The sequence below is a fragment of the Patagioenas fasciata genome, chromosome 1 (genome assembly GCF_037038585.1).
Source record: "Patagioenas fasciata isolate bPatFas1 chromosome 1, bPatFas1.hap1, whole genome shotgun sequence".
NCBI classification, from domain to species: Eukaryota; Metazoa; Chordata; class Aves; order Columbiformes; family Columbidae; genus Patagioenas; species Patagioenas fasciata.
In genome coordinates this window covers 163,251,940-163,277,262 of record NC_092520.1, presented here as the reverse complement: position 1 = coordinate 163,277,262, position 25,323 = coordinate 163,251,940, and the positions used below count along the sequence as shown (strand labels likewise).

The following is a 25,323-nucleotide window of genomic DNA, read 5'->3' as shown; positions in this document are numbered from 1 at the left end:
TTGTTTCTTGTAACATCACGAAAACACAGCCTTCCGCCTGCGGGAGCGAACTGCGCTGAACAACTTCGCTCTGCCCGCCAGAGGAGCGGACCAGAGGAAGTTATTATCCTGCGGGAGCGATTAACTTCAGGCTTTTCCCACCGTGCATCGACCCCGCTCAGAGACGAAGCGACAGCATCGGCAGTCACCGCGTTTTCAGGCCGATCCGGCGCTTCTGTCCCCAGCGCGCCGTTTCCCTAACGACAGCCGCAGCTTGGCCAAGCCGGGCTTTACACACGCTTCGTGCCCCGCCGCCGCTGACAGCCGCCGCGGGCCGGGGAGCCCGGGCACCTGCCCCGCGGTGAGGCGGCCCCACGCCGGGTCCTCGGCTCCCCTCACCGGAGGCTTTCCGGCAGGTGCGGGGCGGGTTCGGAGCCCCCTGCGGGCCAGGGGGGGTGACAGCAGACCGCCTCCTCCTGCCCGGGATCTGGCAGCCCCCGCCCGTTAAAGCTGCCCGTGAGGCGGGAGCGCGGACTGAGGCGGGCGGCGGCGTCCCGCTCCACTCCTCGCCCCCTCCCGCCCGCGTTGCCGCTCGTCGAGAGCGCCGGGGTCCGTGTCCCCTTCCCGGGCGGGCGGCGGGGCCCCGCGGCGGGCCGGCACCCGGCGCGGTCAGGTCGCGGCGCGCAGCGCACCGGGCCGGGCGGGGCCTCTCCGCCCTCACCCCATTGTTGAGGCCATCTCGGCAGTTTCCGCCCTGGCTTCGGCTCTGACCGCGCCGCGATGGGGAAAGGGGAGGGAGGGAGAGAGGGGGAGCTCGGGAAGCCTCGGGGCCGCGCCGCTCCTTCCGGGACGGCGGGAGGCGGTGCCGCTCACCTGGTGCCGCCGGCGCTGGGGAGCGCCCGAGCCGGGGCCCCGCCGGGCGGGAGGTGAGCGCCGGCCGCCTCCGCCCCGCCCCGCGCGGGATCACGGTCCCCTGGCAGGCAAGCGGGCGTCGGGGGGATGGCACACGCTCCGGCCCCGGGGGCGAGGGACGGCGCTTCGCCGTTGCCGTGGCAGGCGAGCGTCGGCGAGCGGGGGAGGCGGGCACCGCCGGGCGGCCCCGCGCCGAGGGGTGAGGGGAGCCCCGGTGGGAGCGGGGTGGTGCACCGGGGCCGGGCAGTGCCGTCCGAGCTGCGGGTGCCGGGCGTGCGAGGGCGGGCGGTGATGGAGACCCGGGGGCTCCCTGAGCAGCTGAGACAAGGACGGACAGCCCTGCGGGACGGCTCACATCTCCCCTTTTGTTTCTCTCCAGGGTGTTTGTGCTTCTCTGAGTCTCTCTCCCCGCCCCCGTCTCTCCCGCCCGCCCCGCCGGGACCTCTCCTCTCCGGACGGCAGCAGAGCCGCCTCAGGGCGGGCGGCGGCGGCAGAGGTGCTGGTGGGGCGTTCTCACCGTCCAGCCCGCCGGGAACATGGCGACCGGCGGCTATCGCGGCACCGGGGGCAGCACGACGGACTTTCTGGAGGAGTGGAAAGCCAAGCGGGAGAAGATGCGGGCGAAGCAAGCACCGGCGGCGGCCCCCGGCGGGGAGGCCCGGCCCGCAGGGGGCGCCTCCTCCGCCGAACTGAACAACAACCTGCCCCCCGGCGGCCCCGCCGTCCCGCCTGACCGCCCGGCGCCCCCCGCCGGCGGGGCCGTCAACTGCGTCAGCCTGTCCAGCACCGCCTTGAGCCGGGCCGCCCCTGCCAAGGAGCCGCCGCCGACCCTTGCCGGGGGCCGGGGGGCTGAGCCCGGCGCCAAGCCCCCTCCCGCCGCCGCGCCCGGTTCCCCCGAGGCCGAGGAGAAGCTGGCGGCCAAGGGGAAGAGCTCTGGCCCCAGCGCCAGGAAGGGGAAGGGGCAGATCGAGAAGAGGAAGCTGAGGGAGAAGAGGAGGTCGACAGGTGTGGTGAACATCCCGGCGGCCGAGGTGAGCCCGCGGGGTTGGGAGGGGGACGGCCGGAGCGGGCGTCGGGGAGCGCCCGGTGCGGGCGGGGGCTCGTCCCGCGGGGCCGCAGCGCTGCCCTCCGGTGCGGTTGTCGCTCCGGTGCGGTTGTCGCTCCGGTGCGGTTGTGCGGAGCGGTCCTGCCCGTGGCTGCACCTTGTCGTGGGCTGGCTGCATGGGGAGGGATCGCCACCACACGGTGTGGGAAAGAGTGATGGACTGCGAGGAGGCTGTACAGTGGTCGATACAGTGCGGCGTCCCGACAGAAAAGGTGCTATTTGTTCTAAATAAATCAGACCTGTCACGACCTGTGACCTTTTTTTTCTTTTTCATTGTCTTCCTACTGGCAGAGGGTAAGTTCTAGGTATTTTTGAAGATCAAACTGAGAAACGTGCCTTGCTAAAGAATGGTCAAAACAATAGTAATGAAAGAAAGCTGATTTATCAGCTCTGACTAGATGTTCAGGTGTAAATATTATTCAGTTTGGAATCCAAAAGAATTTCCTGCACTGGAAAAAATGTAGTGGTTTAAAAAGCATTTTTTTGAAGACAGAGGAAGATATTTTTATCAGCCAACACCACTGTCCTCTGTGGTTTGCTACTAGTATAAAAATCTGGCATTGATTTATAATACTCCTAGAGGAATTCCGAAGAATGATAACTTAAGTTTTTAGCTTTTTTTGCAGTTAATAAAAAAGGCCACAGGAAACTTTGAACAAAGCTGGATTTTAGTCTACAATTTTGCACATGCTGACCACCATCCCTCTAAAAAAAAACTTGTAGTTCCTGTTTTGGTTAATATTATAGATTATGAAAATAACACTAGAAAGTAAGATCTTTGGTTCTAAAGCAGCAGAAGATGAAAACATGTTCTCCATACCTGAAGTCGATAAGCCTTTTTTTGTGACATCCTAAGCACTTTCACAGCACACACTTTTACAGGTCACACTTTCATGCGAGAAGGTATCGGAACGTCAGGAATGGGTTTTAGAACAGTAGAAATCTTTAAAGTTGTGGGGTTTGAGAGTAATTACTTGCATGTCTTTAGATTGAGGTAAAGTGCTTTGGCATAGGTCTTCAATATTTTTTCAATATTCAGTATTCTTGCTTTGTAGAGTGAGAAATACAAGTGAGTTCTTTAATTCTCTGGCTTCAGAGCGTGCAAGCTTCTGAGACTATGGTTTGCTTTATACCAAGCCCCCTAAATACATGCCTCCTATACTTCTATAGGAACTCTTCAAATGCTGTATCTTTACTTCCTTAAGTAAACTAGTCTTAACCCAGTTAATAGTGGGCTTGCACCTTGCAGCAAGCATTGTACATCATGATATTTTAGGGCCCTCTACTGTGTACCACATCCCCAGTTGTCTTTGTTTGGGTTTGGGTCATGTCTCTTTTTGTTCTTTGAAATTGGTGTCCTTGTTCTCTGAACTAGTTTTCTGAACTAGTGTTCTTTTGGTAGTTTTTTGGGTGATGTGGTTTGGAATTTGCTAGTTTGGTGGTGGTTGGGGTTTTTGCTTGTTTGTCCTGTGTAAGTATTGCTCAAAACATGTTTGCTTTCCAGGAAAAGACATTCCTTGCTCAGCAGCCATTAGAGTCTGATGTGGGAATATGCTGCTGTAGTTTCTGCTGTATTATTAAGGGCAGCTTATTTATTAGAGTTAACATATTTAGGCTCTGAGAAGTAAGTTTTCGCCTGTTGCCATGTTTCTGAGGGCCTTATAACTTTACTGCCTGTTGGCAGATGTTGGCACTTCTTGGAAACTTCTTGTACCTTGCTACTAATTACTTCCGTAACTAGCGTTGAAGCATTCTATCACATTTTCAGGGTCAAATTTTAATAAATGTAGATACCTGTTGTACAATGTAGTATTGGGGAAACTTGCTAGTAGTACATGTTGCATTTTTGAGTGGCATAAACTAATGCAAAGCTCTGTCTGTTCAGTATTTCACATTTCTTAGTTGTTTTTAATCATTACCAAGTGCATTCCTAAGAATTATTTAACTGGAGAACACTAGGTCGTTCCTGATGGTGGGCGGCTTCAAAAACTCTCCCCAGTGTCAAATGGGAGTGATGACTTACCAAAGTATGTTTTGCAGAGTATTTACTTGTACTGTCTTTCATATATCCATTTATTCATGAGAAAGTATTTTAAAGCACCGATTCAATGTGATCAGTTGAAGTTCTTGGACAAAAGAAGGCTGTGATATAAATGGTGATTTGTTGGAATAATCTATAACACTCCAGTTTCTTGCTGTCTTTCTCATGCTTTACTATGCTATACATAGTGACTGGTTAGTAGTACACACTGAATGTAACATCTTACACCACACAGAGCTATGAGTGCTCTGTTTTAAAATTACTTTTCAGGAGATGTTCTGTTAGAGCTTTACTGTGTGTTTTAGTGTCTTAATTTTCAAGAGAATAGTCTTTATGTAGAATGGGATAGCCATTTTATGCTAAGCATCTCCCTTTTATGATCAGCATGCTACTCTGGTGGAGAAATATGATAGGAGATTCTGATACTCTGAAATTAAAATGGGTAGCTGTCAACAAAATACACTCACAGAACATACATAGTGCCTAGAAGCTTCTCTGCCCCAAATGGAATACAAACCCCGTTGTTGTCCCAAAGAAGTGTCATCTAATGGCAGCTGCAATGCAGCTGGAGAACTGAATGATATGACATGTGTTGGAATAAGGAAAGTAAAAGTTTTTGTTGCCTTAGTTATCTTGAAATAGGCATGAAGAACGTTAGCAGATCACTATTCATTAATGATTAATTTCTCTTCTGTTCAATAGCAAGTTAATAGAGCTAGGTCATGAAGTTCTGCATCTTAAATGTATTTTGTATTGGAGTTGGTAGAGGACAGAAACCATAGGGAAAGCTGTAAAAACAGATGGTGACAGGTTGGGAGTAGTGGTAACACCTTGTATTTAGAGACCATTGTGACAGAAGTCAAGGCCGTTTTTTTATCTTCTCAGCATTAGTGCTTATCTAAGTAATAGTGGCTTTTGAAAATGGCTTCTGAAATCACAGAATCACAGAATGTCGGGGATTGGAAGGGACCTCGAAAGATCATCTAGTCCAATCCCCCTGCCGGAGCAGGAACACCTAGATGAGGTTACACAGGAATGTGTCCAGGCGGGCTTTGAATGTCTCCAGAGAAAGAGACTCCACAACCTCCCTGGGCAGCCTGTTCCAGTGTTCTGTCACCCTAATTATGAAGAAGTTTTCTTCTTGTATATAAGTGGAACCTCTTGTGTTACAGTTTATACCCATTGCCCCTTGTCTTATCATCGGTTGTCACCCAGAAGAGCCTGGCTCCATCCTCGTGACACTCACCCTTTACATATTTATAAACATTATTGAGGTCACCCCTCAGTCTCCTCCAACTTGCAACTTTTTTGCTTTTCAGTAGTTGTAAAGTAGTTTCTTGATATCTTGTTGAACCTTGAAAGTTGATTTCAGTCTGAATATTAAGCACTGTGGGATTTGGGATTTGTTGACTTGTAACAATTCTTCAGGTTGTGAAAGGTAACTAAATTGTATGTAATTATCATTACTATGCAAGTTTTCTTTCTTAAAATATTAAGCTTTATAACTGCATTTAGTTATGTTAGAAAGTGTTTCTCAGTTCGTAGGTATTCACTTGATGCAGGTGTCAAGTTTACTTGCAATGTATTTCTCATTTGCAGCTGTGCTGGTACCTATCCAAGAAACACACAGAATTCCCATTCTGCTATATTGACAGTGTTTTGTGAGGACCCACATTTAAGATGAAAGTTACGTTTTGTATTGTTCTAGTAATTCTTCTGTCCTTCTCCAAGCAAAACAAGCTGCCCTGGCAAAAGTGCAGTTTTAGTTTTGCAACTGTTTACACTGGAGGATTCTGCTGGTGTAGCTGTGTGGGTAAGTTTTTTCTGAACCCCAACCAGAAGAGTAATAGCTATTTCTGTGGTTACCTTTCTAAAAAAGGTGTGTATATAACAAAAATCTTGGTCCATGTAGGAAGGACAGTTCGATACCTGTTTTTTATTTAATGTGTGCTTCTAGACAAAGTTTACATTTTCACCTAACCAGATGGAAGTCATCTGAATTCAAAAGTGTTCTTCTGTTAGTAACAAGGTGATGAATGATTTAAAAAGGTGTAAAGAACTCGGATCTGTGTATTTTGCACGTGAAACTGCCAGATTTGAGACACAACAGTCTTCTGACCCATTTGCAGGAAATACTGGAGATACTAATAGAGTAAAAGGTAGAAGTGACTGAAATGTGGAATCTGCGTAGGACGTATAGCCAGTCTGTGTCCAGCTCTTGTCTTATTAACAACAATAAGGGTATGACTTCTTGAAACCAGGTGTCTGCCTGCCTATTTAGAAGACACCGTGTGTGTGGTGCTTGGTAGGTACCACACTGAACGACAGCATTGTAAGTAAGCAGAGAGCAATGAGCTCTTTCTGTGGGGAAAAAGTTCCTGCTACTGGAGTAGTCCAGCATGCTGAGTTGCATAGGCTGACAGAAAGTCGCTGTGTTCCAGTTGGAAAAACTTAAGGAAACTTTAAATGCCAATTGTGTCAAGCATAGCAATTACTGGGTACATTGCAAAGGAATTGAAATCCCTCTATGAATGGCTGGAAACTACAGAGAGGAGTGGAATCCTCTGCTAGTGGTTGGACTTTTTTGACCAGGAGTTTGCCTTGAGCAATATCTTGGGGATTTTACAAGGCCATGTAGCGATAGGACAAGAAATAATGACTTTAAACTGAAAGAGGGTAGATTTAGCTTAAATATAAGGAAGAAATTCTTCATCATGAGTGTGGTGAGGCACTGGAACAGGCTGCCCAGACAAGCTGTGGATGCCCATCCCTGGAGCTGTTCAAGTCCAGGCTGGATGGGGCTTTGAGTAACCTGGTTTAGTGGAAGTGTCCCTACCCATGGCAGCGGGGTTGGAACTAGGTCATCTTTAAAGTCCCTTCATGAGGTACTGTCTTTGCATTTTCTATCATCTCTGTGCATTTCTCATAAAACAACTTGGGTTTTTTTGTATATGTTGGAGGGAAAAAAAAAAGAGTCTCAGGGAATAAGCCACTGTTTCTGACCACTGGTACCCTTACCATCCATGCAGAGGTATTTGTGTTATGATGGCAGTCTGAAATATGTTTCATAGAGGAAATACTCATTTCATGGAGGGGGGAGATGTTTTTGTCAGATTATTGTCTTTACCTGCAATAAACTATATGCTTACCTGGGGAAGTCATTGAGTCACCATCCTTGGAGGTGTTTAAAAGACATTTAGATGTGGCACTTTGGGACATGTTCCAGTGGTGGACTTAGCAGTGTTAGGTTAATGGCTGGACTTGATGATCTTAAAAGTCTTTTTCAACCTTAATGATTCTATTCTATATACAAAACCAATCTTGAAAGTCTCAGCAACTGCAGAGCCAGCACCCAAAGTCCTGGATTGGACTCTGCAGCCAACCGGAGCTGGATTCAGTCTGTCACTAGGCCTCAGTTCGCAGGGACGACCAGCAAGGTCCTCTCCTAATGTCGGCCATGAGGAAAAAGGGACGAGATCCTCATGATCTCCCACTTTTATATGAAATATTCACATGAATGGAATGTTATACACAGTTGATCAGTTTCTTGGTCACCGGTTTTTCGTTGCCCCTCTTGCTAGATGTCCATCCGTGCTTATCAATAAGTTTGCATTCCATTGCTAGGTTTACCAAAACATGTATCTGGTTCTCCAGGAAAATGCAGCTAATATGAAGGCTTTAGCTGACAGGCAAATCCACTGAAACAGAAACTTGTTTTTTAACAAAACCAGGACAATGACCATTCATGATATGTCAGGCCATCCTCCTACTTCCTTTGTCTAGTGAACACATCGTATAGTTCAGTCATCATAGTTCCATTTATGGTTCTTCCTTCAGACATAGTGAAAGAAGCAATATAAGCATTCTCAGATTCTGATAAAAGGATCTTATCAAGATTTTTTACATCCAGTCTGTTTTACTGTTGATGCCTTTGTAAATTCTCATCTTGACCAAGCCTCTGGGCAATACCCATTCAAGGACATATTCTTTGTTTCTTTCCATCTTTATTTTTAGAACATGATGAACTTACATGCTTCTTCTTCCCCCTCTTCTCCTCCCCTGCCATGTTTAACGGTATGCTTTAAAATCCTGACAATTTGCTAGGTAAAGGAGATATTTGGTCAAATAAATCACATAACTTTACAGATTTCTAAGTTTGTTTTCAATTCTAGAACCCTTGTAGCAGCTTCTAAATCACTACATGTGCATCTTCCAAATCTGGGGTCTCTGTGCCCTAGGATAGCACTGTTCTGGAATAGGGCTAGACAGTGCAGTAGTTTTATAGTGGAAAATATATATGGAAGTAGTGCAATTTCTCTTTTAGGGGTGATATGGATAACTTTATTCTTACTGAATTTAGTAAGTCTGTCTTCATAGAGAGACAGATTGTAGACCAACAGGTTCAGCTGGAATTCACAGGACTCAACCAGAAAGTACTGTTTTTTTTACATACTCAGTTCTTTTTGGTTCAGAACTTGGTCCTAATGGAATGGGAGGGACAGTGACAGAAAAGTATCAGAAGCCATTAATTTCCCCTCTAGTTCTTTTAACTTTGCATTTATCTCTGAGTGCAGTTTTGGGAAGGTTGGTTTTTAAAACAATCTTTTAATAGTTAGGTGTAATTGGAAAACATTATTGTATGGTTTTTTTTTTTTTTTCCACTTTTCTGTTTTGGGGGTGAATCATCTAAAATGATACAGTTACTAGGTGGAAAATAAATGCAATGAAAGAAAAGTATTTCCTCTTCTGTTGAGTACTGAATTCTACAGAAAGTAAGAGGAGTGTTTAGTTTAGGTTGCAATTTGTGGTTGAAAGCTTCGTATTGCCAGTTACTGCCTTTTCTTGCCAGTCTGTCATGTAGCCAGTAACCTTAAATAAATGTAGATGTTGGTTGACTGAAGATAAATATTCCTAAATATTTCTAGGCTATTTCTCGAAGACTGAAACACTGTCTGTCCCATTGTTGTTTGTTCCTGAAGCCTACTTAAAAGACAAGATAATCTGGGAAAAAACATTGTAGGGCAAAGAATGGAAAGAGCTTGTCAGCTGTACATTTGTCTACTTTTACACTGAAATATGTGAAAGATCTTGCTTTCCGGTGGAAACTGGGTGACTTTGGCCTTATTGAAAAGCACAAGGAGAGAAGAGTTGATATGACCAGTTATTGCACTGATGTGAATGTGCAGCTAAGTACTACTCAAAATTGACCTGACAGTTTTTTTAAAAGTTGTATGTAGCTTCAATGTAACCAGTAATTGCTCTGAAAATATTTAATTATTGTTGTTTTATAAAAATGCCTTTATCTAATCCTCAAGTTGGAAATTTTTCACTGAACTGATAGGTTGATGGTTTCCTACAAAACAAAAATAAACTACTGCCACTTTGGCTATTTGAAACTAGTGGCTCAGACATAAACATGAAAAGTATAACTTCAGGTTAATTTTGAGAGATTTAAACCTGTATCCTCAATATGAATAATTATAATAATATTGTGAGGTTATACTGTAGCTAAACTTCATCACAAGAGACAGATATGGACAACCTGCACGTTTAAAGCTAGGTACTGAAGATTTTTAGCATTGGTATATAATAAATTAGACTGTAATAGACAAGGAATCGTAACAGTAATATAGATCGGAAGACATCTCTGAAAAAGTCATCCGGCCTGTTCCCCTCCTCTTAAGTGAGGCCAGTTTTTATCAGGTTGCTTAGGGTCTTATCTAGCAAAGTTATGAAGATACTCAGCCTGTTGAGGCTGATACAAATAGCAACTCTGCCTTCCAGCCTCTCAACCAGTCCATATTAGTCCCTACCCTACCAGTTGGGTGTCAGCAACAAACTTGCTTGGAGCACCTTCCACCGCATTGTTCAGGTTGTTCGTAAAGATGTTGGATATTATTGGCACTAATGTCAATGCCTGTTGATGCCGCTCAACTGTCGGCTGGAGTTTATAATATTGATTTCAACCTCTTGAGCCTGAAGATGCAGCCAATATTCCACCACCTAATAGTACACTTCTGTGGGCCATAATTAACCAGTTCAGCTTTAAGGATACCACAGGGGCACCAAGCCAAAGGCCGTTCTTCAGACTTGAAGGAAACTTTCAAGGTTTCTGGAACTGCTGGTGCAGAAAACCTTAATGTGAGAGCTGTGTGCACTAATACAGCTGAAATGTTAAAGTTGTCTATGTGAGGGAAATTGTTTAGGGTTTTCTGGTTTCTTTTTCGTAGTGGGAGTGCTGGAAAACTTTCCAAGGCAGCAGAACAAAAGAATACGTAGTTTGAAAGATGGCAAGAGGTCAGTCCATCTTGTTGTTCTGTTGTATTGTCTCAGGTAGATGAAGCTATAAATACTTCAAAAGAGTAATACTAAAATAGATTTTCTGTGGAAAACTTGTAGTTATTTGATATTTACTATTTAAACAATATTATAAACCCCTAAAACTTTGTAATATTTTAGGGAAGCTGCCCTGAATGATGAATAGTGAGTTGGTACTCTGGCTTCATCCTCCAACTGAATCTGCCTTTGCTATCTACCTTTGCTACAAAAGGTGTCTTGTAGCACTTATTTAGAACTGTACTCTGGAGGTAATGGGGTTAAATAGCAATCTCAGGTATTTGTAATAGTGTTTTTAAAAGTAAGTTCTAATATTCATGGCTGTGGAGGAAACAATAACTTAATGAGTAAACCCCTAAGGTTGAAAAAAGTGAAAGGATGGACAAAGAAGCACTCCAAAGTTACTACTTCTGAAACCTCAGTATTTGAAATTTTCATGTCTTCAAAATGCATTAATGACTTTGGGATCCTGATTCATTGCAAATCTGAATGTTCAGAACTAATACCTGAGAGACTCATTTATTGAGCACATCAGGAAGGGAATGATTGGAATGGATGATGAAATAGAAAATCTGTTTTAAGACAGAATTAGGCTTATGTGTTCATTTCTTTAGAAGAAGGAACAAATTACAGATTGTATGCATTTTAGACTTCCCTGTTTTGACTTTGGTTTGATTATTTCTAGTGAAACTGTGCTGATTCTAGTTCTTAATTTCCAAAGATAAAGTAAATTAGTCTGTAATTTTTTTCTTTTTATTTTTCTACTGTAGATTCAGTAGGCTGAAGAATAATCCCTCTAGAAAGGGAGAGGAGGGCATTTTTAACAAAAAGAATGGGAGATTTCTGTCTAGACTAGGGAGTATGTATGTCTTCATAACAATATTTTTCTATCTGTGAGAACTTTCATAAGTTTAATTTTTTAAAAAAGGGAAAAAATAGAAAATACAACCTTCTTCCACTAGGGTTCCACAGATGTAACTTTCTCTGAGGATACAGGAGAGTAAAAACCACAAATGGATTAATTTCTGCATTCATTTATAAACCACCAGAAGTCTTGTGAATTATTTTATAATTTCTCCAGACTTGCATTATGACTTTCCAGCAGCCTGTTTGTGCTTTGAATGTACTGTATCCCAGAAATTACTTTCAAAAGAACCAAGATGAAACAAACAAAAACCAAACCACAAAACCTCCCAAAACAAATAATCCTCCACCTCCTACATGAGACAAGCAAAGAAACATCCCCTTAAAAACCATCCAGCTCTTGACTACAGCTTGCCCTGTTTCAATTTTACTTTAGTCAGCTTGAATATTCATGTGTCCCTGATGGCAACTAATTTTGTTTGAGCAGATCTTTCTGTACTACTTTAAAAAAATACTGTGTCAAAAACATAGTTTCTGTATATTCCATTAAGACCTGGTGGGAAATAGGTTACTTTTTTCCAAGGAAAAGTTAAAACAGACCCCACCCCAACTCTAAATTAAATACAATAATATAAATTGATATGTAAGATATTTATTGGCACAAGCTTCTCATGGTTATTACTTCATTGCATCTCTGGAGCACAGTTGTGTAAATCCTCCTGTAGCTCCAAGTGCATGGGGGACTTTTGGAAAGGTCACTGTTAAGTGTCCACTTCCACAAAAGTTTGTACTGATTTCTTAAAACTATCTGGTTTACCTTTATTACATATATGCAAACTAGAGTATGTTTTTATCTGCTAACTTATTTAACTTATTTATTTATTTATTTTTTCCTAAGTTGGAGATGTGTATTTAAAGACTTCCCAATTGGAAGACTGTAGGTGGATGACTATTTCCCGTGCTTCACAAGGTCATGGGAAATTAAAATAAAAACCACAACCCTGATGTTTTATTTCAGGATTTTACTGTGTTTGATCTGCTTGCATGTTGCTGGGAAGGACTGGATGGAACGTTTAAGTCTCCTGTTCCAGGCCCGTAAATGTCATGTGCAACTCTGTGGTGTAGTCTCATCACGTAATAACCACGTCATCTTTAATGTAGCCAGGTTTGGTGCCTAATGTAAGAACATCATCCTGGGTGAAGGTAAGCTTAAAAAAACCCAAAACATACTAAACAACAAACAAACCCTCCAAGAAACAAAAAAACACTGTGTCAACTGTAAATTTTGCCTATCTTAGCTCTCAACTCTCACCTTCGAACAAAAATATGTGCTAGGCACCTTTGCAAAGTGTGTTACGCAGTATCAACAATGAGATAGCATTGATTTTTCTTGATGTGAAGCCTGTGTAGGTAACTAATGTTTTGAACCTTCCTAAGAGACTTTTAAGTAGGTGAGAGACTTGTAGAAGCAGTCTGGGACAGCACTGAGTGTTTTGTGCATGTAGATATTGAATCTGAGTGTAATTAAGGCTGGATGGAACCTCAGGAGGTCTTTAATCCAACCTGGTTGCTCAAGGCTTTATCCAGTCAGATCTCAAACACCTCCAAGGATGAAGACAGCGCAGCCTCTTTGGGAAACTGTTCCAGTGCTTGACTGTCTTTACAATCAAAGTGTTTTTCTCTCTCTTGGTCAGAACCTTTCTTCTTTACGCCCATTGTCTCCGGCCATGCGCTGCTGCAAAGAGCCTGGCTCTATACTCGGTGGCTGCCTGGGACAACTGGAAAAAAGATGCTTTTGTTTTTTTGGCAGAGCAACTACTTAGGCGTGCTTTACTCAGCAGAAATAAGAGGTGCTACGATGAGATTTGAGGCACAGAGGCAGGGTAGCTGGGCAGAATGCATATAGCACTCAGATGTTGAAAAAGTGATGTGGAATAACTGCTGTTTGTCTGTATGTCTGGTGTCTAAGCCAAATGTATCAGTGACCAGAGTGGTAGGCAGAAGCCAAGCAAGCAGCAATTGGGATTTCCCTTCTTTCACTGTTGCTCCTTTCAGCACTTTCTGACCTTGCTAATTCTTTTTATGAGTCATAGCAACCTGTGCAATTCTGACTTGTCTGCTGTAGTTATGGGTATGTATTCTATAAGTTATTTTATGTGCAGTGTGCAGTTTAGTGTTTGTAGGAACATGGGATATCAATTGAAACTTGTGGTAATCTGGACCGATCTGTTCTCACTGTATGCGCATAAGGTGCATTTAATTGCTTTGTGAAGGTGAGCTTAATTTTTCTTCGCTGTACACTGTAAAAAAACCAACCAAACAATCAAACCAAAAAACAAACAAAACCCCACACAACAAGAAAACCCACAACTGATTATAGTGAGTGTGATTAGAGGAGCCACATAGCTCAGTGCCCTGCTCCTACAATCGCCTTGAACAGACAGATAGCAAGGAAGAAAGTAGAAATCTTATCAGATATATCCTGTGAAGTATTTTTCTAACTCTTAGAAATTTTCATCTTGGAGACTTGCAGCATCAGATGGAAGTTACCAAATAGATAGATTCATTGTAATTTCTGTCTGCCAAGTACTCGTTCAGTTTCCGCTTGAACCTGTGTAAATTTCTGGTATACAAAAAATCACTGGGCAGTGAGGTTTACATTTCTAAGAACCCTTATATATGATGAACCACCTCTTTATGATTTTTATTTCCTCTTCTTCCCTCCAAAAACCCAACCTGATACTTGTTAGCTTCATGTCTTGATCCCTGTTCACTAGTTATTCTAGAGCAAGGCTGGTTAAAAGACACGTTTAGTACATGTTTGCATACTAATGTATTTTTTGTTTGTTTGTTTGTCTGTATTTCTTTTTTAGATTAACAAGCAGGAAACTGTTATACTATTTTTTTAACAAAATAACTTTTCTTCCCCCTGTCCTCCCCCCTCCCCTTTTTTTTTTTAAGAGCATTTGTTTTTCTGGACAGGAGTATGAAGCTTTTCAATTTGATATGTTTTCCCTGAATTTAAAAATAAATATATTCTTAAAGATCTTTTGAGCTTACAAAAGATGACATTTATTGCAAAATTTAGGAGTTAATTAATGTTATGGTACCCTCAAGCAGATTATTAAACAAACGTACCTTCAAAAAAGCTCTTAAAACTACAATGCATTGTGAGTGAGCTCTAAGGACGATTAGTCTGCTCTCAGAGCTCTTAGAACTAATTTAATCTGAATAGTTCTTCCAAGGTGCAACAAACAGACTAGTCAGTGATGTGAAGTATAATTTCAGTTTATTCCATAAAAACACTTTTTTGTCTTTGCAGGTTAAACTAGGAATTATTCATTATTGTTACTGATCAATTAAGCAATTACAGAAGCTCCTGCTGTGATGCAACTTCAGTAGCCGTGTCCAGATGCAAAATTAGCCTTTCCAAATGAAATCGAGTAACCAACAGGTATTTTGAGTTGTGACCAACTAGAAGATCCGAATATGACGTTTAAGTACCGATTTTAATTTAAAGAGGAGAAATGTTAGTCTTTCCCATGAATGCAAGGCTACTTAGTAAATGCATTTCATGATTCCCCTCTCATATTTCATTAATCTCCATCTACTTTTGCATTGATGACTGAAAACTAGTTGATTTGTTAGAATATGTTTGTAATGTTAATGTTCTAAATCTATTCTTGTGATAGTGTTGGCAGTATCTGAGCTGTACTTACAAACTAACGAAAAATATTTTCATTTATTTCTCAAGTTTTTCGTTAAACACAAATCCTAATGTTAAAAAAATATAATCCCCCTCCCCCACTACACTGTGATACTTTAGGGGATTGATTAATGATGTATTAGTGCAGCTTCCTAATAAACATAGTGTGCAAGTGGAAGAACCATCCTTGCACAGAAGAGAGAAAAATCTGAGTTCTGAAAACTGGATAGAAGCAGATAATAATGGGAAAAAATTCCACTTAGAGCTGTGAGAAAATGTTTTACAGGCCCTACTTCCCTTTTGCTAATCAGTAAGTTCCGATATTGACAAAATACTCGCCCAACAACAGATCTTAGTTCATAAAGTCCCTCCGAACTTCAACCAGAGTTCTGCTATGCAAAACCAATGACTGTGGGAAACCAACCAAAAAAAAAAAGTCTCTGTAGCTATTTGTTTGAGATTTAGATCGCTACATTAAACTATTCATTACTTAAATAGTAACAGTTCAATTTCTCAAATTCATGGGGGAATAAAGAGGTGCATTTTAAATTGTACATTTTAAACAGTGGCTCATATAAACATAACCAAGCTAATTTTCACATTTTAGCTTGTATTCATATACATTTATATGAACTAAAATTTTGGTCACCTGTGTTCTAAGAATGCCTGTAACATGCTTTCCACTTCAGAACCTAGAATTAAAATAAACCTGTATACACAATTTGACTGGCACACACTTTTTCTTTCTCCCTTCTCACACTCAAATTCTGCTGCTCTACTTTCTCTTTGCCATGTGCTCGCCTCTGTTTTTCCAATACAAGTTTTGTCTGTCACACACTCATTCCGGAATCACTTTGGAAAATTAAGGGCAAGTCCAGTCATCTAGTCATTGCAGATTTAAAGCAATTAATGCTTACTCCAACCCAGCCTGTTCTTTTCCAGGATTCTTTAAAAAAAATTATCTCAGTCTCAGAATTATGACAAAACCCAAAAGGCTCTATAAATGTGGTCGCATATGCAAGTATGCGCATTGGATCATTCAGCAGACAAAAAAAGAGTAAAAGAAAATGGAGATAAAACTAAACTACTGGACCACACAAAATCATGGAGGAAACATTACCAAAAAGTAATTGTTTTCTTCGTGTCAGGTTATTGACTAAAGTTCTGATGTTCTAGCAGCAAGGGGAATTTAATCTGTTCTAAACTTCCATTTGTTCATTTTATTTACTAGGATAAATAAAGTATAGTGATCAATTATGGCAGTAGTGAAGTAAAAAACAATAGCTTGTGCACTTGTATGTTTAGGAGCTCTTAGTTTGCTTGTTATTAAACCTGTTACAACTGTTCATCTGAGTAATGTAATCTTCAATCCATCCTTACACATTTGTTCAATGAGGTGTTCCTGTTAATCAGTTCTCTACAGATAGTGCAACCTTGAGTCCTAATGGAGAAGAAGATTCACAAAACTATGTATGTAGTTAGCTATCATTAGCTATCATCTGCTTTTTTAAATATCAGGACATTTGTGATTTTTGTTGAAGTTCTGTAACATATTAAGAGACAGCTCCATCTTGAATTTATCCTTCAGTTCAGCCTTTTTGGTCATTTACTCGAACTTCAGTGTATCTACTTTTTTTTTAATTGAAAAAACCCCACAAAACCAACAAACCCCAAAACACAATACCAAAACAAACAATCAATCAAAGGTTTTTAAAGGCATGTTTTAAAGGGACAGAACACAGTTTCAGGTATATCTTTAGCATTCCATTCTTCCAAAGTGGTACAAAAGCCATTTGTAATATCACTGCTTCCAAACTGAGCTCTGAGACACACAGATTGACCCAAGTGGGATCTCAAAGCAGCATAACAACCACCCTCAATCTGAATGAATGAGCTGTACCAGCTTATAAGAAAGCTGTAGGGATGCCTGTGCTCATCCTAGTGGAATAGAAAATGAACTGATAGCTTGCAATATGGAGATTTCAGGCTGCAGATCTAAGTTTCCAGTCTCTCTGAGCCAGCTTGCGGTTGAGTGCTGAAAGCTTTAGGACATATAAACACACAAACAACCTCCAAATCTTTCTAAATAAATGGGACACAAAAAAAATATTTGAAGAATCAGAAAGGAAAGCAGCACGGTAGCTGGGATTATTTCATACATGGATAAATACATGAATAGATCAATTTCTGATTTCTTGTTTTGATTCTCAAACATTCTCTCACTTTCCAAAAAACTGTAAGGTTCTCTGAGAAGTGGTTTCCAGTGCTGAGCTGCTTAGCAACACCTGTGTTCAAATAGCCTCAGGGTAAGTTTCACAAAAACTGATCTGGCATCTGACGAGGCTGGGTTTATTTGTGATTGAAAGGAAGAAGCAAACCCACAAAATGGGATTATATTAAAACACCCATTTATGTTTTAGACTAAAGAAGACTGTCAAATAATAGGATGCTCCTCAGTTTCTGCCTCAGGCTAAAAATAACTCCTGCATTTTGCTGTAAAAGTCAACTGCCTGAGGTGTCTTTATTTCATGCAAGATAATTACGATGCACATCAACAGGATACAAAATATGTGCACTTACTCTACAAGTTTCCTTAATTTTTAGTGTAATTCCTTTTTCCCAAAGAATTACCTTTAGGGTTTCTATGTCTTTCTAGCCATAGGAGTTTGTTAAGAAGTGTTAAGGACTCTCTCCTTTGTCAATGCTTTCGATTATTAACAAATCAAGTTAGTAGAGAGATAGGCCGACCAGGAAATTCTTTCACAGATGTGTTAGGGCCAACTAAGCTCTAGCTATGCCATTATTCAGAAGTATCTGGATGCAGGTCCGTAAATATTTGATTGTCAAGTGCAGGCCCCTAATTTAATTGTCACGTATGCTCAAGGTGCCCAATTCCAATACACTTCACTGGAAGTTGCTTTAGTAGAGTACTTAGCACACCAAATACATGCTACTTGCTCAAACATTCAGCTGTAGATTTCCAGTTCTGAAAAACTACCACATTTCTGAGTTTACTAGAGTATTTAATATCTTTGTGAAATAAATGTGACTTCTTTGTGAAAGAAGCGCTTAATTAATGTAACATTCCTACAGTCAAACTTCCAGCAGCACTTTCCCGTTGCCCATGGTAGCAGAAACTTCCCTAACACCCAGTTCTGCTGCTGCTTTATATCTGGAATTTAGCCTGGACCACACTTTTCTAGCCCTCTTCATGTGTGCCAACTATTTGTAAGCCAGCCTGCTACGAACTTCATTAATGACGGAGTGTAAGAAGTCAGGTTAGAGGGAGGGGTACTGGTGTGGGGAACCGAATATGCCGAACGACATGTGCAAGAGTGGCCTGGCTGGGGTGGGCAGCAGCTTGCCCAGGCAAAGAAGCTTAGAGAATTCAGTGGTAAGTTACAGAAGCTTGTGCCTGGAGATAGCTCCTGACTCTGAAATCAGCTCCACATCCAGGCTTGAACCAAAATAAATGCAGCTGGTTTGATTTGGGAAGGCCTTGGCTTTGAGTCAGCTGTAGGTACCAGGGAGAGCACATTTTCTGTGTGATAGGCAGCCCTTCCAAAGCGGACTTTAAATAATATGTTCTGTCTGCTCCTTTTTTTTCATATATAGAGGAAGCCTTTGTGAAAACAAAGTTTTGCAGTTTACTTGGCTTGTTGTTAGGGAAATCTATACCTTCGAATATTTTGCTTTGAAAAAATGATGAATTTTCTAGTCAGTGTTTTCATGAGTTAGCAGCTGTTGGTAGAGGTTCATTTGAAAAGTGCAATTGTAAGTGAAAGTGAAATTTTCCTGAAAATAAAACCAAATTATTCACCTTATTTTTCACTTTTTACTTTTCGGTACTAGATTAAAATTTTAGTTGTCATACATCATGTCTGTAAGAGGACATTCCCTTAATCAGTTGTAGCTGCAGGTTTTATTTAACAAGAACAATCTCAAAATGGCATGTTCAGTCATGCCTTAACTGTATGACAAACAAAATACCTGAAGCCGATAGAGATAACAGCAAGTGGGGACTATCTCCTAGCAGAGAGACAGTGGCTCATTAAACAATCATGTTCATCCCTGGCATTCCAACCCTGTCTTTTCTTTCTTCCCTCCAAATTCTGGCACTGCCAGACACTGGCATTAGTATGCACTAGTAATTAAGAGGAGAAGGATATGAAGCCTATATGCCTGAAAAAGTTCATTTGAGGTAAAAATCTATGCTATCAGTACAACATTTCTCATTGATCGTTGAGAGGATTTAATTCGTAGTAAATCTTTTTCCCGAAGTAGAAAAGTAGAATAACAAGCAAAAAAAACCAAACACTTACTGAGGGAAACAAAGAGAGTAACCCATTCAAAGTACATCTAGTAAGCTTCTAAAGTCTATATTCTTTCTGTGTCTGTATCTAATGAAGCATGAATTTTGAAGATTCAGTGTTAAAACTTATTTCTTAAAGACTAGGGGGAACTGTATCTGGGTCTTTGCTTGGGTTCACTTAGCAAATAGATAGGCTTCCTTTTTTGCAGAGGTTGTTTTTTTATTTCTGCTTTGTCTCCCCTAATCTGATACTCTATAGTCTCAGTAATTTGGTTTTGACTAATTTTTTTAATAGCCTGTTGGTACCATGTCTACTTCTGTAATCAATGTGTGAGTTATTGTTGTTCATTCTCTGCCATAGCATCCAATTTAATTAAATTAGACCAACTGTTTTTACTAGTATGGTAGCCATTACATTCTTAAATTCACCATGACTCTTAGGTGTATACTTCTAGGGATTTATTTCTTATTTACTGCTTTAGATCTTCATTCTTGGTTTGAGTTTGTAATGTTTATGCAAAACTATGCTTGTAGAGGAATTTTTATTGAATCACCTTTTGAAGTTTTAATGGGTTTGTTGGGTTTTTTTTTAAGACTGTGTGCTGAGCACTTTAAAATAAAACATCCTTTCAGAGTGTGAATGCATGTTGCATGCCTTGGACTTTTTTTTTTGTCTCCAGGTATGTCTGAGGTAGAGCAAAGGTCAAATGTTAACCATCTCCTCAAGTTACGTTTCAGATTAAGAAGACATGAATGTCAGGAATTTGCAGGATTGAGTTTAGTGAGGCCAGTAATGTCAAAGTATTAGTTCAAAATGTGAGGAGGGGGAGAAGGGAATGTGGCAAGAGGGAGGGGGCTATTTTCAAGAGATTTAAATGCATTTTAGCCAGAATAGGCAATGTGTTCCAAGGGATTACAGAACTGGCAGTGTTGGGGTGAAAAACCATGTGTGGATTTTGCTTTTAAGTTAAAACCAGTTTATTAGTTGCAAAATGGTTTTGTTTTGAACAAAATAAACATTTGCTGTGCTTTGGATTTTGTTGCTCTTACTTCTGCTTAAAAGTTTTAACACCTTTGAAAGTCTACAATATAAATAAGTACAAGTGTAATCATTGATGTTTAGGTGTTATTTTATTTTTTTTAATTGGGAAGCTTTTCAACAATGTAGTTATTTTCTGCTTAAATGCATTTGCTGCTTATAATTTTAATGAGTTTATAGATGAGTGCTTTTTACTTTTAAGACCCATCCTCTTCTAAAGATGTATCAGTCCTTGAAAGGTGGATTTATTTCTAAGAGCTTTATAAAAAAGCCATTTATCTCCCGAAGGCTCTTTTTATTGTTCAAAACATAATCTTGCCCTCTAAATATTTAATCTATTGGTCAGAATGTTTTCTACACAGCGGTTGGATTGATTCCCTTAAGTTTCAGGGAACATTGGACTTGAAGATAGTGCCATGGCACTGAGTTGGTTCTTGCCAAAATATGGCTACATGTCCACTGCTGCCATCAGCTGATCTAGCAAGAACTTTTCAGGAATTCAGTCCACACAGTTGTGATATATTTAAACTTGCTTCTCTGTTGGAGTGACTTAAGTTGTTTGTATGTCATTGGCAGAAGTACCAAAACCTGGACAAAGATAACAAGAAGGAACAATTCCCAACAAACTGTTTTAAAATATTTGGAAGTAGAACTACAAAGCAAAGTGGAGACTTTTAAATTTATTTGTTTTAAGCTTTAGTTCATACTACAATATACTTAAATGTGCCTGTAATGAGGCAGAATGAATTGTCATTGTCTGCCTACCTATTTCAGACATTTGGTGGCTGCCTGGTTAGTCCCATAAAAAGTCCTTTGATGGTAAATAGCGAGGGGTAAAGGTGTTGTGAAGCTTACACAGTGGAAGCTACTGTGGTGTACCTGCTGGTGGAGTACAGTAACAGAAATGTTAATGTCTGCTAGGAAGGTTAAGTGCAATTGGTTTTGAGAACAGAGTAAAATTAAAGTACACTTGAGCTGTGTGCTTTTTTACTTAAGCTTAATTTGAAGGCAGCCTTCATTCCCAAGACAGGCTTTATGAATTTTATTTTATTTTATGCTGCTATGATTTGGCCAAAGATTTTCATTGTTTTTGTCTTTGGTTCCTAATTTTGACAGTTAATTTCTGGCATAGATCTGCCTTTGTCTGTACACTCACTGCTTACTGTAGTATTGACTGCAGGTTTACTTGTTTTCATCAAACAGTCTTTTCCTGTCTAAATGGGGCATTTGGGAAAATAATCTAGAGAAGTTACTTTATAATGAAGATACAGTTGGCTTAGTGTGCCTTGTACACCAAATCATTGTGAAAAATAAGTTAGTTTAATGGCAGTAGGTATCTTTTGGACTTCAATAAACAGTTTTGTAGACAAATCCAAATTCAGCTTATGAAATTCCATAGAACTCATATTTATATTATATTTATTTGTATCCCCTTTCCTCAGAAGTCCTGCTCAGTAACCTAGAAAAACAGGCTTTCAAAATCAGGGGGGGAAATGGATGTGAAATCATTATTACTGTAGGCTACTGTTAAGGGATAGACTGCCTTAGCTTATTGAATTATTTAAGAAGAATTTCTGGAATCTGTGGCGGAGTCTCTGCTTCAGGAAACCTCGCCAAAGAAACTGCCTTAAAATTGTTCCGTTATAGAGCCGGGTCTTATTCATGTGTACTGGAGAGACAGTTGGGCTCATATCCAGTGTACCTTTGCCAGTGGCCTTTGTTGAACTTTATCAGTGCCATGCAGAATGAACAGTTAAGGGCTGCACCTGTATGTCCTTTGGCTTCCCACTGAGATCATGGCAGCTGTTTACAAGGAATAGGATCTGTGAAGTGTCTTTGAGAAAAGCCTGCATATTGTCACTTATGTGTGTATGGGTTGATAGCTTCTTCATTGGGAAAGTAGTGGTAAAAATGAATATTTTGTTGTTTTTGTTTTGTTTTGTCTTGTTTTGTTTTGTTTTTTTTCCCTGCAGCTTTTAACCCATGAGTCCCATTTCTTCTTTTCTGTAAATCTGAGAACGTTGCCACTCTCAGTAATAATAAAGCTCTTACAGATTCCTTAATGGAAGGCCAAGAAAAGAAGAGAGTCAGTTAATGTGCAACAGAAGGAAATGTAATGTAGTCAAATGCATCACCAGAAAACAACATACAATAATTCATGCAAAAGAGAGAGATTTCTGAGTTTGTCGGCTTGTTCTAATTTCAGGGAACCATCAGATCACAAATCCATTGGAATCTGACCTCCACTGGATCTGGTGCATTCAGAGCTCCTTGCTCAATATACAGTCTTTGTCATGTGGTGTTTGATATGCGTTGTGGCTTGACTCTTTGTATATATATATGCCTGTAGACCATAGAGTATAAGAGTTGGAAGAGTAAAGCAATAAAGAAACCTTTGGTAGGACAGCTCACTTTTTGGAGGTGAGTAACACATTAAGCAGACGTTACAGGAAGAAGTACACATCTCTTCAGATAAGGTGTGTGCATTTTATAAACAGTCGTCTTTCTCCATTCTACTCATGGATAATAGCATATCAGTTGTTTCAAAACCAAAGCTTTGGCTTCTAAAAGCTTTTCCTTTGTATATTTTAGTAGAAATTTTCTGCACATTCTTCTTAACAAATGCATCTGATTACCTGTTGGCTTGGATTTTTTTTTCTGTTTCCAAATGTTTTGCTTTTGGGTGTTTTTTTGGATGCATCTTTGGATTTGTGCCTGCATCCTTCTTTGCACAGGGCTTTGAATCACAGAACATTTTGCCTGGATCATCTATGGAAGGAAGTATTAATGTTAGCTGTTGCCCAAATGTGAAAAAAAATAAAAGCCAAGTGGACCCTGAGGTTTCCAGTTTGGGGGAAGGTGGGGGACAAGGCAGAAAAAGAAATCAAACAAGCCCTGTAAATACATAGAAATGTTGGCTGAAGGGGGCCTTTGGAAGCCTCAGAGTAGTACTTTCAGCAGTACAGGTCAAGTCAGCCACAGCTTTGTCTTGCTGAGGCTGGAAAACCTCTGATCATGGAGGTTCTGCTGTCTCTGGGTAGCCTGGCCCAGCGCTCTGCTGCCCTCACACTGTTCCCCATGTGCAGTTGATGCATTTTTTACCCTTTGGTACATCATCTACTGCTTCCCAGAGGAACCTGGCTCCATTGCCTTTGTAACCAACCTTCAAATAGCTCTAGGTTGCTATTAAATTGCTCCTTGACTTCCTCTTCAGCAGACTAAACAAGCCCTTCTTCATGTGCTTTTGCTCTGTAAGACCCCCTCTAGTTTCTTTTCCTCCAGTTCACTTGCTTCCCTCATTTCAGAAATTATTCCAGTTTTGGTTTATGCAAGTAAAGGGAGTTTAAGGCATTATTGATTATTTCTGTTGATTCTCCTTGCTCTGGTTGTCAGTGAGCAGAAGCTTATCTGAGCCAAGTTTATTTTTGTTGGTTCTCCTTGTTGAAGTTACTGGTCATCAGAAGCATTTTTAAGAGATTTTTAAGAAAAAAGACATAAAGAAAATTACATTGCAACACAGATCATTATTTCTCTGAAGCTAGTTCAAGCTTACATTTTTCTCAGATCCTTTTATTTCCAGATGTTTCAGAGGCCTAGGGAGCTTAATTAATTCAACTGTTCTTTCAACGATGGAGTCAAGATGGATCTACAAAGGATATGTCCAATACAGTAACTTTAAGTAGGAAATATTTTTTAGGTTGTTCCTCATTCTTTAAACTGAAGCATTTTGATTGCTAACAGAACCAAAAGTATTTCTAGTAATAAAAATAGTCAGTGTTTATTTGGATAGATACGTATTCTAGTATTCTAAAGAATTCCGCTATTGCTTGCAGCAGCCATCTAGGAGACTTATAATCTTGACGAATTATGCCATGCAGATATAAATATATCTGTTCTTCAGTTATAGATAACTGAGGTTTAAATTTGAATGTGAAAACAGCATTAAATGTTTATTCTGACCAGTAGAAAAATATCATAAATCTTCAAGTCCATCCCAATATCTTAATCATTCTGATAGTGCTTGTTTTGATAAAAGTTATTTGCCGCCTTCATGCTGATAAGAAAAAATACTTACTCCAGTATTTTAAGAAGAATATTTGTTCTTTCTTAAAAGTTTCAATAAATGTTTGTAAGATACAATAGACTGCATAGTGGGTTTTTTTACAGGATGGTTTTGGAAGTTGAATAAAGCTACTATTTGTGAAGCATCACTTAGCTTGATGCTTTCAAGAATGGTGTTTCTTTCCCTGATTTCCTTTCAGAAATCAAATTCTGAATTATGTGTCCAAATTTTTTCTTATTTATTTTTTAAGCTTCCCTTAATACACAATATGAATCCTCAAACATTACTTTCCATTGGTGAAGTTCTTCTTTGTTCCTGGGTTGAAAATAAAGTCCATCCTTTGATTTTGATTTGATTGACACTGCTATTAAAATTTTACTTGGGCAATAAAGAAAAAGAAATCTGCACTTTGTTAATCAGAGTGCCATGGAATGGCTTGTTCATGAGTAAAGTGCTTGATCTTTGTATAGTCGTGGAGCCCAAAAGCAATTTGGGGAAAGTTCAAAGTAATTTTGTCATCCTAATACTTGTCAGTGTTCTGTTTTTATTTTTTAGTGAAGCATGTGCTAGGGCCCAAGAACTGGCTCTTGGGATGCCTAAAAGACTTTTTCTTTGACGATTTGAGGGAGTTTCTCAAGCGACATACTCAGGTGGGCTCTGTCTTCCACTAGTGAATAAATGGGACATCTGTAGGGTAAAATTTGTGGATGGGGTAACACTCCATAGTGTTCAATAATAATATTAGTGATAAAATCCATTTGATTTTATGGCCTCCTGCTCAGATGAGGCTATTGTGTACAGCAACAGTTGTTTGTTCGGTGGTTTTGTTGGTGGTGGTTTTGGTTGGTTGGTTTTTTTTACTGTCTTGCTATTAAACTCAAGGTTGTGTGAGAATCCCCAGGAATCACCCATTTCCGAAGAATGTGACTCCTGGAAGATGGTCTGTTCTGACACGCTGCTTCTGCA

General features: G+C 40.5%; 1 protein-coding gene across 4 annotated transcripts in view; it reads left to right on the top strand.

Moving 5' to 3' along the window:
- Positions 1-375: 375 nt before the first annotated feature.
- PAWR (pro-apoptotic WT1 regulator) overlaps positions 376-25,323 on the top strand; it is an 82,729-nt gene continuing 57,781 nt past the window's right edge. Inside the window, exons 1-2 of one of the 4 annotated variants that reach the window (XM_065861862.2) lie at positions 376-395; positions 1,271-1,922. In XM_065861862.2, the coding sequence (XP_065717934.1) occupies positions 1,428-1,922 (495 nt within the window). In that variant the 5' untranslated portion in view covers positions 376-395; positions 1,271-1,427. Of the gene's footprint in view, positions 396-829; positions 960-1,003; positions 1,091-1,270; positions 1,923-25,323 lie in introns of those variants that run through there. The other 3 variants (XM_065861853.2, XM_065861846.2, XM_065861858.2) reach the window with 3 other exon arrangements.